Source organism: Pseudorca crassidens, chromosome 1, assembly GCF_039906515.1.
Source record: "Pseudorca crassidens isolate mPseCra1 chromosome 1, mPseCra1.hap1, whole genome shotgun sequence".
Taxonomy (NCBI): Eukaryota; Metazoa; Chordata; class Mammalia; order Artiodactyla; family Delphinidae; genus Pseudorca; species Pseudorca crassidens.
In genome coordinates, this window is record NC_090296.1 from 45,812,547 (window position 1) to 45,824,802 (window position 12,256).

At 34.7% G+C, this 12,256-nt stretch overlaps 1 protein-coding gene across 17 annotated transcripts in view; it reads right to left on the reverse strand.

The window, feature by feature from the left end:
* The window catches only part of KTN1 (kinectin 1), a 118,606-nt gene that overhangs the window by 33,698 nt on the left and 72,652 nt on the right, over positions 1-12,256 (reverse strand). For 13 of the 17 annotated variants that reach the window (XM_067734739.1, XM_067734825.1, XM_067734806.1 and 10 more), the window contains 11 exons: positions 12,074-12,164; positions 11,624-11,692; positions 10,869-10,906; positions 10,643-10,724; positions 9,748-9,816; positions 3,273-3,307; positions 2,764-2,854; positions 2,032-2,100; positions 1,375-1,412; positions 607-697; positions 389-457 (listed from right to left, as the gene is read on the reverse strand). In XM_067734739.1, coding sequence (XP_067590840.1) covers positions 389-457; positions 607-697; positions 1,375-1,412; positions 2,032-2,100; positions 2,764-2,854; positions 3,273-3,307; positions 9,748-9,816; positions 10,643-10,724; positions 10,869-10,906; positions 11,624-11,692; positions 12,074-12,164 — 742 coding nt within the window. The remainder of the gene's footprint in view (positions 1-388; positions 458-606; positions 698-1,374; positions 1,413-2,031; positions 2,101-2,763; positions 2,855-3,272; positions 3,308-9,747; positions 9,817-10,642; positions 10,725-10,868; positions 10,907-11,623; positions 11,693-12,073; positions 12,165-12,256) is intronic. The other 4 variants (XM_067734815.1, XM_067734769.1, XM_067734761.1 and 1 more) reach the window with 1 other exon arrangement.

Genomic DNA, 12,256 nt, shown 5'->3' on the forward strand with positions numbered 1-12,256 from the left:
TACCTCTGAAATCCCCCAATGAAATCTGTACTTTATTCTATAGGCAAAGGTTGAGCAATACGTATTCTATAACAAAATGTTTTGGAACATGCAGTCAAAAAAAAAAAAAGGTTTACCAAAGTGTTTTTTTTTTTTAAGTTGACAAACTAAAATGAAACATTAATATAGAAAACTTTCCAGAAAAAAAACTTTAAACAGTTAAAAGATATGTTGATTAAAATATTAAAACATTTTCTCAAATCAGGCAAAAATAATAAAAAAGCACATAACCCAATATACTTACAGCACACTACTAAAAGTTTTCTTCTGGGTAACAGAAAAAAACCAAATAGTTCATTAATACACATACACTAATGAATCTGTCATGCTATGGCTCTGGGATTTTTACCTGTTGAGCCTTTTCAAGCTGGATATTTCCTATTTCTTCTTTTAGAGCCTCTATTTCCTGTTTCAAATCCTTGACAATGACAAAACAGACAAGATTGGACAATGGAAACACAGAAATTGACATAAAATGCAATGTACAGACAAACACATGAAATTAAATGGTATTCACTAAAGTTGATAAACAAAAAAGCAAAACATAAGTTTTCTCTCTCTCAATACCTGAATAGTTTTCTCCTTATTAGCAACTTTGAGAAGTTCAGCTTCCAGAAGCTCTTCCACAGACTTGATCTTTCCATCTTTTTCATGGATCCTTAGATAAAGAAATGCATTATTAAACTTCGGGAGAAATCATCAAGATCCACCAACTAAGATATAAAAATAGTACCAAATCATTAATAGGCTCACCAAATCAACTCTTCCCATTTTAAGTAAAAGAGCAACCATATTTTGCAGACAGAAGGGGAAAAAAATACTTAAAGCTCTTCCTAAATGAGAATTAAGCAGTAACTACCAGATGGCTGAAGCCTATGCACGCAAGGAGAAGCTGGTGACATGCTTCCAAAGTGCACAGGGAATATAAGATTTGCACCCCAAAGAATACTAAGGAGAACTGAGTTCCTCTCAACAATATAGGTTTCTGGGCTCTGAAAGCTATGGCAAAACTTACATACAATTATGGTATTAAACTTTATAGACACTTCAAGAAAACAACACATACAAGGAACTGATCTCTATCCAATATAACCTGTTCATTAACAGTTCCTAGTGCAGAAACAGAAAATTAACAATTTGATGCCACAAGTTAATAAATGGAGTCAATCATGGAAACTGATTTTTTAACAACTGCACTGGGAAAGCACAGCTAAGTCTCCTTATTCCAGCAATGAAAACTCCTAGCCATCTTAATTGCACAATAAAACAAGATTTATGAGCACTAATAAAACTGGACCAAAAGAAAAAGACCAGTTTAATAATGTCATTACTTACACTTTCTTAAGTTCTTCAACTAGAGATGCAAAGGAAACCTAGAAATAGGAAGGTATCCTACTTGGTAATTTGCTCAAAATATAAATGGGTCATAAATAGAAAAGTATGTTGTTCTTTAAATTTTCCACTACACCAAAACCCCGGAAAAGTAAACCTGGGAAGTAATTCTTTCTAGATTTTTTTAAATGTCATAATTATGAAAATGAAAAGCACTTTGAAAGTAAGCAGCTTTAAAGCTACTTATGGTAAGTGTAGGTCAAAAGAAAAACCAATAGATAAATATTAAAATTATTGACTCAATGATTCTAACCAGATAAGGAGAAAATAGGAAATTTCCTAACTTCAGGTAACCTCTTTTACTATTATTTAGAGTCTTACTTTATATATGTATACTCAAAACCTTTTATCACTATAGTAACAAGCAATGACATCCTACCTAGAATACTCTATCCAGTGCCTGGCATAAAGTAAGCATTTAATAAATTGCAGCTTCTATTACTGATAATCAAGTCACCAATCATTCACAGATTAAAACTATAATTGACAAATTCCATGTTGGAGAAGGGAGGAACAAAAAAAAGGCTTGCTGCTATATTTGATAACAGGTTTGCCCAACGTTTAAAAGAGAATGGTTGCAGGATCTACTAAATATATTACCTGATCATTTTGCTTGGCCTTTAAGTCTTGAACTTCTTTTGTCAGAGATGAATTTTCTGTTCTTATTGCCTTTTTCAAAGACACATAAGCACAACATACTTTTATTTTCTGAAAAAACAGCTAGCTTCTCATTTTTCTCTAGCTGCTTCTTTTCCTCTCTGAAGGCCCAGAAATCTCAGTTGCTCTATATGTCTACAATTCTGCAAATGGACTTTAATTCAATTATCCTCACAAGTATTTCTACTTATGTTTCCACAACCTGAAAACCACACAGTCAAGTCACTTCTCTCCCTAAAATCAAATACACCTTTTACCTTATTTCTTCCAGCAATCCTATCCAAATTAAGTTAGTTAAGGCTAATGATAATCATAAAATAAAACTGCATTCTCTCCATTCTATGGCCTCCAATACTATTTCATGAACTTATCAAGTCCACTAGTTATTCTTGTAACTAGTTGTTGTTTGGTTATAATTCGGGCATGAGTGGAGGTGGGGGAGCATCTATTACAAACCATAACAATAATATCTACATCATTAAGGCAGTGAATGCTACAGGTAACTACACATTTTTGTATTTATAATAAAATCTTAAATTTAATGAAAAAGGACATCATATAAATTCATAAAATGTGGGTAACTAAAAGGTATGGGGAAAATATTACACATTACAGTAAAACCGCTTCATGTTCACTGAATAATCGTAAGGAAAACAAATATACAAAATTCTTTACATTCAGTTCTTCCTCTTTAGTGGCCACCTGAATAAGTCCAGTTTCAAGTAATTCTTCTACAGTCTTCAACTTCTCATCTTTTTCTTGAATGCTGAAATTATAAATTTAAAACACATGTATGAACTATTTTGCAAAGAAAACAATATGATTTCTAAATAAATATTTTACATGGACCAACTCCTATGCCCATTTTTCCTTCTAAACTTTCAATTCTAGAAAGGTTTCTAAGGATCTTTGGTCATGGTCCAAGGGTAGTCCCTCTTTACCAAAAACTAAACTGTATTCAAGTAATGCATGCTTACATGCTAGCCTAAACAAGTAAATCATGGCCACACATGACACCCACAAACTTAATGTAATTCCAAATCAATCAATAGTACACCACTCTCTTCCATTATGAAGTACAAAGAGAATTTTAAGAATTTAGATTAATATAGTTAATAATTCTGCTATCTCACACTTGGTAGAAATGAGTCATTAAAATATTTTTAAAAAATTTAATCTCTTACCATCTTTCCATTTGTTCCAAAACATCTTTATTAGGCTAAAATAAAATCACCAAAAAAGAAAAAAAAAAAAAGATTAATTTTACCAAGTCTGCATGAGGTAAAACTACTTCAGAAATAGAATTCTATTAGTATTAATTAGATCCAAAATTTAGGAAGATGATCCATGTTTGAAGACTGCTAATAGTTAAAGAATTACTGAATTCAGAAAACACAAGACAGGGGCGTCCCTGATGGTGCAGTGGTTAAGAATCTGCCTGCCAATGCAGGGGACACGGGTTGAGCCCTGGTCCGTGAAGACCCCCATATGCCGTGGAGCAACTAACTGTGGCCGTGTGCCACAACTACTGAGCCCACGTGCCTAGAGCCCGTGCTCTGCAACGAGAAGCCACCGCAATAAGAAGCCCGCACACCGCAACAAAGAGTAGCCCCCGACTGCCACAACTAGAGAAAGTCTGTGTGCAGCAATGAAGACCCAACGCAGGCAAAAATTTAAAAAAATAAAATAAATAAATTTATAAAAAAAGAAAAGAAAACACAGGACAGAAAAGACGAGGCTACACACAAGACACAGAAAAAGATGAAGTATAAAATGGGCTGGCAAAAATGAACTAGTCCCTTGTAAGTTTTTAATTACTATAAAAGAAATATTAAGGATAAGCAGAGAATTTGCTCCTCCTTTACATTAATTCTTCAAATCTAAAATTCCAAGGCTCTAAGGCCTTGCAGGCCAAGAAGGAGGCTTTGTTCCTTTTTTTTTTTTAAAAAGTAACATATAAGGCAAGTGCACAAATCCTGTGTACAATTCAATGAATTTTTAACATGTAGATTTCACATAACCAACACCTAAGCCAATATACAGAATGTTTTAAAATTGATTGTAGGTACTTCCCTGGTGGCGCAGTGATTAAGAATCCACCTGCTAACGCAGGAAACACTGGTTCAATCCCTGGTCCAAGAAGATCCCACATGCCACAGAGCAACTAAACCTGCGAGCCACAACTACTGAGCCCGCGTGCCACAACTACTGAAGCCCACGCACCTAGAGCCTGTGCTCTGCAATGAGAGAAGCCACGGCAATGAGAAGCCTGCACACCGCAAAGAAGAGTAGCCCCCACTCACTGCAACTAAACAAAAGCCCACGCGCAGCAACGAAGACCCAATGCAGCCAAAAATAGTTAAATAAATAAATTTATAAGAGTAAAAAATAAAATAAAACTGATTGTGAAGAGCAGAAGCAACACAAGAACGTATTCTCCTTGCTACATTAAAACATGACATGTGAGCTGATCCCAACCATTCACCCATCCTTCTAGCATCCCGCCCATACACTTTACAAAGTCCTCAGTGTTATATTTACTATGTGTCCAGAAGCAAGGTTTCCCCCTCAGCATTCCTAGGTCTTCAGGCAGCTAAGCAACCTGACAAAACAGGTTTGGGGTCTTTTTCCCTTCAACATTCTCTTCTACCCATACCATTCCCTACCTGCTTTCTCCTAATTTTGTTGGTTTCATAATTTTTTTTCCAATTTTATTACAACAATTTTTCACAAATACTATTAATTTTTCCATTACCAAATCCAAGTCATAAGATTCCACTTTCAACGTATTTCTAAAAATTAACCCCCTTTTCTTCAGTGTCTTAGGTTAGATCCTCAGCTTTACTCATCTTAAATATCACAATACCCTAATTCTTCTCCCTGTCTCTAGAGTTCATAAGGACTATACCGTGAGAGGTACAGAACTTCCGAATGGGAAAAAAAAAACTTTCCTACCATCAGAAAGGACATAGGAGCTGTCAAAAGTACATTAAATCATGTTTATAAATTGTGAAAAATAAATCATGCAGTAAGTTTATAAATCTTTCATCAAGATGGCTTTCGTCCATTTTTTTTTAATAAATTTTTTAATTGTATTATTTTATTTTATTTATTTTGGCCTTGTTAGGTCTTCATTGCTGTGCGCATGCTTTTTCTCTGATTGTGGCAAGTGGGGGCTACTCTTTACTGGGTGCGCAGGCTTCTCACCGCAGTGGCTTCTCTCGTTGTGGAGCACGGGCTGTAGGCGCATGGGCTTCAGTAGTTGTGGCACGTGGGCTCAGTAGTTGTGGCTCATGGGCTCTAGAGTGCAGGCTCAGTAGTTGTGGTGCACGGGCTTATTAGCTGGTCCGTGGCACGTGGGATCTTCCTGGACCAGGGCTTGAACCCGTGTCCCCTGCATTGGCAGGCGGATTCTTAACCACTGCACCACCAGGGAAGTCCTGTCCATCTTTATTTTTGATGCATGTCCCACATAAAAACAATACAAAGTAGGTGACTATGTATGGTGATAGACATTAACTAGACTTACTGTGATCATTTCACAGTAACACAAATATAGAATCATTATGTTGCACACTTGAAATTAACATGTCAATTGTATCTCAATTTTTTAAAAAAGACAACACTATTAAGTCCTAGTTATATGCAGCTTGATCATTTAGTTGTATTACACCTTTAGTACTGCATACTTCACTACCACATAAATTCAAACACCTCATGGTTACCAGAATGATCCAACTAAAATACTAGACAAAATGCTGATTCATTCTTTCAACATCCTTCAGTAGCATACCACATTCTAGATCAAGCTCATGGTCCTTACACAGCCTACAAAGTCCTTCATGATTAGGCCCTAGCAAATCTTTCTCTTCCCCTTAATACCTCATACTTTGCACTTCCACAATATGCCAATATGCTCTGAATATGCCAATTTGGCCACACTACCATGACTTTTAACACTGTATCCCCTCAGTTTGGATTGCCCCATAGCTGTCAGCAAATTCTTGGCTATTTTTCAAAATCAGGTTTAGCTGTCCCCTCTCTGTGGCACCTCTTACTCTCCTTCAGATAGAATTATCTCTTCCTCTAAACCTGTACACACAGTTTAAAATTTTTTCAAAGAAAATTTTATTCATCACACTTTTTCTGCGTGTACACCTAATTCCACACTAAACCACATTCTTGGGGCAAGAACCAAGTCTCATTCATCTCTGTAGCCTTAGCATTGCAGCATAGTACCTAGCATACTCTCCATTAGTAAAAATTTAATGGACTCAATATCCTTTAACAAGGTTACAGTTTAACAAGTACTCTTGGTCAATTGCTCACTGAATGTTCAATTGCATGAAATCGACCCAACTTAGTTATCTATCCAATATTTTACCTTTATACATTATTAATCTAATCCAATCCAATTTTCTCCTCCGTGGATGACTTTCAAAACTACATCATACAACAATGAATTATTCTGCAATAAAACAGAACCAGGCTGCAGGGCAAAAGAAAAAAACTTCCTACTGCTACAGTTTTCGCTTAATAATCTTTATCTTTGAATCTTAAAAAACTACTAGTAAAAAGTCATGCTGTTCCTTTGCTAAAAAGTCAAGATGCTCAAAAAAAAATAAGACACCTCAGGACCTTCCCCCACAAAAAGTATTATTTTATTCTGAAGAAATGAGATCTTAGTAACTGATTTATTTCTTTGATCTATCCATAGGCCTACATCCAAATGGAGTCTTCTCTTCTCTAGTATATAAACAGGTTACCTTACCTGATATTTGCTGTCTTTCTGCTTCCTACACCTAAAGAAACAACAAAAACTTGGCACCATTATTGGTTTGTGCTTCAATAAGCTCAATTTTTTCCTCCAGGATAAAAATCCATGGAGCAAAGAGACAGAATTTTTTTTACATAACTAAACTGTTCATCTCTCAACTGTCACTTGGAATTCTGACTGCTGGGTAGAAAGGGGTTAAAGAAAGGTGGAAATGAAAGAAATTCAAATTATGCTAATCTTTATCTCTTCCTTCACTAGCAGTGACAATAAAAATGACCAGAGGAGGGCTTCCCTGGTGGCGCAGTGGTTGAGAGTCTGCCTGCCGATGCAGCGCGGTTTGTGCCCTGGTCCAGGAGGGTCCCACATGCCGCGGAGCAGCTCGGCCCGTGAGCCATGGCCGCTGAGCCTGCGTGTCCGGAGCCTGTGCTCCACAGCAGGAGACGCCACAACAGTGAGACGCCCGCGTACCACCAAAAAAAAAAAAAAGACCAGAGGAAAAACCAAAGAGCTGGTTCTCTGGTCTGCTAAGATCAGAGAGAGAAGTCACAATGACAACCAAAAACATAACATCACAGTCATATGCTTTCTAGACTATTTAAAAAAAAAAAAAAAAAAGCTTTCGGAACAAGGAGGAAAAATTCTAAGAATTACCAAAGAGCAAATCTTAAAAGATGAGTTTCTCCTCTTATCAAATAATTCTTTTAAATAAATTTTAAAATGTGGCTATGAAATTATGTTCTGTGGACTGTTCTTCATAAAACTATTCTTCATAAAAAAAGAATCCATCTCACGCTAAAAGTTATGTTAACAGAATATTGAAAAATACACAGAAGCTTTATAGTAGACAGAAGGCTGATTCAGTAAGAAAGAAATTAAAACAACAAGATCCTGTTGTATAACACAGGGAATTACACTCAATATCCTATAATACACCATAATGGAAAAGAATATGAGAAAGAATATATATATATATAAATCACTTTACTGTACACCAGAAACACAACTGTAAATCAACTATACTTCAATAAAAAAAATTTTTTTAATAAAATACAATTCAACACCCCCCCCCAAAATAAAGAAACTAGAGAAAACTAGGTAATTCTTAGGCTATCATGTTACCTTAAGGGGAAAAAAAAAAAATTAAGGCTAATGGTTTTACTCTTGTCTAATGATGAAGAATATCATTTTTAGTATACAATAGAAGTGAAAAGAAAAGATCCAGGTACTCTGTTTAAAACTAAGAATTACCATCACCTTTAATACTGCAATTCTAGGGTAGATTCAGAAATTTCTAGGCATTTATTTTACCTCCCATGAAGTGAATTTTAGAAAGTTTAAAACTTTATATATTGAAATAGGTGTTCCAGAATCTCTGACAACCAACTCAAAAAAAGGACTACATTCTGCTTTTCTGGGTAAGAATTAACACAGCCAAAAAATATCTATCATATTTTATCTAATCCAAGTCACCAATGTTGCATCTCACAACTGGTAAAATGTTTACATAACACTAAAAATTAAAGATGCCTCCAATTAAACTGTAACCGGAGACTAAGATACATCCAGACTTCAGAGATAATAAATTGAGGAGAAAAAAATTCTTACAGTTGATGAAATATCTTATCTGTTAAAAGCTGTATAACAACAAAAGGAAATAGGAATAAGATTTAAGAATAAAACTTAAATATCATTTGAGCATTACACTGGCATGAAGTCATGTCCACACACTAAACATCATTTGTTCAGCATTTTCTCCTCTATTACCTTTAGTTTGAACGGGTAAAGCATATACAAAGTTTATGCAAAGCACTTAAATACCATATTTGTGGGGGAGGAAAACAAATAATGGATTAATTCTTGACAAGTAAACAGATGTTCACAAAATACTTCTAAAATACTTCCACAACATTTGGCACAGCTACTTACACCAATTCAATACCTGCACAGATGTGGATTTTAAAATAAAAAAGAAAGCATGCATCTGCTAAAGGAAGTGCTATATCATTTGCAATAACTTACACTTCAGCTTCTAATAAAATGTGTCAAAATTTAACAGTAGTAGAGAAACATGCCTTCATTTTAATGTGTCATATAATATGAAGTGTTTCTAGAATATTTTTAAAAACTGGAATTTGAAGAATTATTTAGAAGAGTATGAAGGCAACTCTTAGGAAGAGCCACAGAACAGACATCACCTGGGGCTCGAGTTTATGGAGCCATGCTTATTCAGGCTGCTACAGTTTTGATGGCTTGCTATAAATACAGAAAGAAGTATGATGGCAATAGAGGGTGGAGATGAGTTGGAAAAAAATATTCTAAAGGAAAGGAATTAAGGCTTAAGATGTCTGCTATATGCAAAGCACTAGGCTACTCAACTATACATAAACTCCCCAATTTAAATCTAACAAGCTTATAATGTAAATAAAATCTCAATGTAGGAGACCTGGAATGAGAGGTCTTAGAAAGGTTAAGCAATTTGATCAACATCACTGCTTTTAAGTGCTGGTAGTAGGTTTCAAACCCATTCTCTTTTTAAGAATCCACACTGCTTTACAGAAAAAAGTGAGGCTCCAAAAGTCTGACTATTATCCTGAGAGCCAAATGCATCAAAATGACTTAAAGAAATTATTTTTATGCATCCTATTAAACTTTTTTTTTTTTGGAAAATGCTATAAACAGCATTAGCTTCTTCTCAGGAAGAGAAATTAAATTTTCCTTAATTTAGAGACTTGATTAGCACAAGATGACTAGAAATGCAATTAAAAGACATATCTACACTTAAACAAAATTTCTAAAAATGAACGAGTTGATTACTACTTAAGAAGAATCAGACCTTGTTATCTATCGGATATTTCTAACTTATAATTCATGAAAAGCCTTACCTGTTCAGAAACAAGAGTCTGTAGCTTCTGAACTTCTAATTGTAATGCTTTCTTTTGGTCATTTAGAATCTAAAAGAAAGAATCTCAATTTACTGTTTTATTAAGAAAAGGTAACAAAGCAACCATCTGAATTTTTTTTTAAAATCAAAGCCATATTACTGTTAAGTACTTATAAAGTGACAGGTGAATTATATACTGACCTAAGAATGCAAATCTCATGAGGCTCCATTTTTCAGTTTCAATGAACATTATTTCCAGAGAACAGGAATACAGTAATAGTATAATGTACATATACAATGATCTATAAAAAGTTGTTTCTACTGAGCCCCCCAATTCAGTCATGTGGTTTATCCCAAACACTGTTAACACTGTGCTTAGAACCCTTACATGTGTATTTCAAAGAGTTTAATCGTTTGTGCCAATGAATTCTGGGAAACCCTGCTTTCGTAAGTGAGTACTTACAGGATTCCTATTAAGCAAAAAAAAAAAAAAATTAAAATTAAAAAAAAAAAAAAAGCAAATCTTACTGCATGCAGAGATGTACCCTGGCAATCAGAATGCTTTACAATAATCCTCAAGCTGTTTGGCCGTGACCAGAAACTAGCACTACACCAACAATGGAGGCAAATAAAACCATCTCAAACTACCAAATGAAAACTGTAAAGAAAAGGTTGGGGCAAGACAAGTATCAAAAGTCTACTATAAAAACAGGTAAGTCAAAATAATCAAAGCAAAAAGTCTATGATAAAATTGTTCGTAGAAGTCCCCAAATAAACTATAGAAACACTGTTTCAGAGTGATCACATATAAAAAAGTAGTATTTCTACATTCACTTCAACTGAAAATTACACAAGTTTGTTCAAAGAAAGCTGAGTTGACAAGTTTAATTACACACCTTAAATTCTTCCATTTTGTTTGAAATTTCACATTGTAGCTGCTCTTCAAGCAGTCTTATTTTATCATCCTTAACGTGAATACTATGAGAAAAAAAAATACTTCATATATACAGAAAGCTTACATAAATTATGTGCACAACTATCAGCTATAAGCAGCAATGTCTTCTGTAATTACACTGGAATATAAATGTATGAATGGCCCATGTACAGCAATACTTTAATCACCTTTTTTGCATCTTCTCCAGTTCATGTGCAGCAGCAGCCTGTTAGAAATGAGAATTGTATCATTTCTCAGGAAGTACTCAAACCTATTCTTTTACTTATTTTTACATATTAAAGTTATATTTTCATATATTTAGAGTAAATAGTTAAATCAACAGCATACATTACAGTAATATTTTTCGCTGTCCAGTATTTTGTACTTCTTACTGTTCAACTTTTATCCTAGTTTAAGGTATATCCTTTTCTGATTAAATGGCAGAAGGCTAAAACAAGTCAGCACATCATAAGTGTTATAACTGAGTTCTCTGATAAAGTGATCAATTTCTTGGATCAAACATTAATTTCAACATGAATATAGTAACATTTAGGTGAGTTGTGAGAGTCATGGTCAAACAGAAGAGGGTTTGGGGCTTCCCTGGTGGCGCAGTGGTTGAGAGTCCACCTGCCAATGCAGGGGACACAGGTTCGTGCCCCGGTCCGGGAAGATCCCACATGCCGCGGAGCGGCTGGGCCCATGAGCCATGGCCGCTGAGCCTGTGCTCCGCAAGGGGAGAGGCCACAACAGTGAGAGGCCCGCGTACCAGAAAAAAAAAAAAAAAAAACAGAAGAGGGTTTTAACAACACACCATGCAGCCAAACACAAGTAACCATTATGTTTACTATCTACATAAGTAAAACTAAGGTTTGCAATACCAATGAAAATAAGTGTCAACAAACTGTAATTCTAAGGTAAATGCTTAAAAGCAATAAAGATCTACCTGTTCATTTGCCAGGGCCTGTAATTTTTGCACTTCAGCTTTTAATAAGAAATTCATATTCTGTATATCCTAGAACAAGAAGGAAAAATAGTATTAGAAGTATTTAATATTAAATTTGAAGTTTTGTAATGTATCTCTTCTACCTAAGCAAAGGTCTCAAAGCAAAGGTCTCAAATTACAATTTCTTAAGTCAGAAAGAAAACCATCAACTTCTGTTATTTAACATATTTCCCAAATTATTATGAATAATAAATATCATGTGAGAAAAGGCCTTTGAACTTCTCTTAGAGGGCTAAAGAGGATTTTGTAGTTTAGAAAAGAGGTAAGACACTTTTCAAATGAATTCTATCTAGAGTATTTTCCAGTCTTCACAGACACTCATACTAATTACAAGATCAGGGTAATTCAATGACTATAAAATACTGTAGCCATTTATAAGAATTACTGTACCTTAAGTTCCTCCTCTTTACTTGCTAAGTGATCATGTTCATTTGCTAAAGAATCTTCAGTCTGTTTTATCTGCTTATCCTTTTCTGCAATCCTTTAACAGAAAATAGATTTGTACATTCAATAAACATTTAGAAGTCAAGTCACAAATCAAAGGATTAGAAGCCTCAAATACGGTCATCCTTA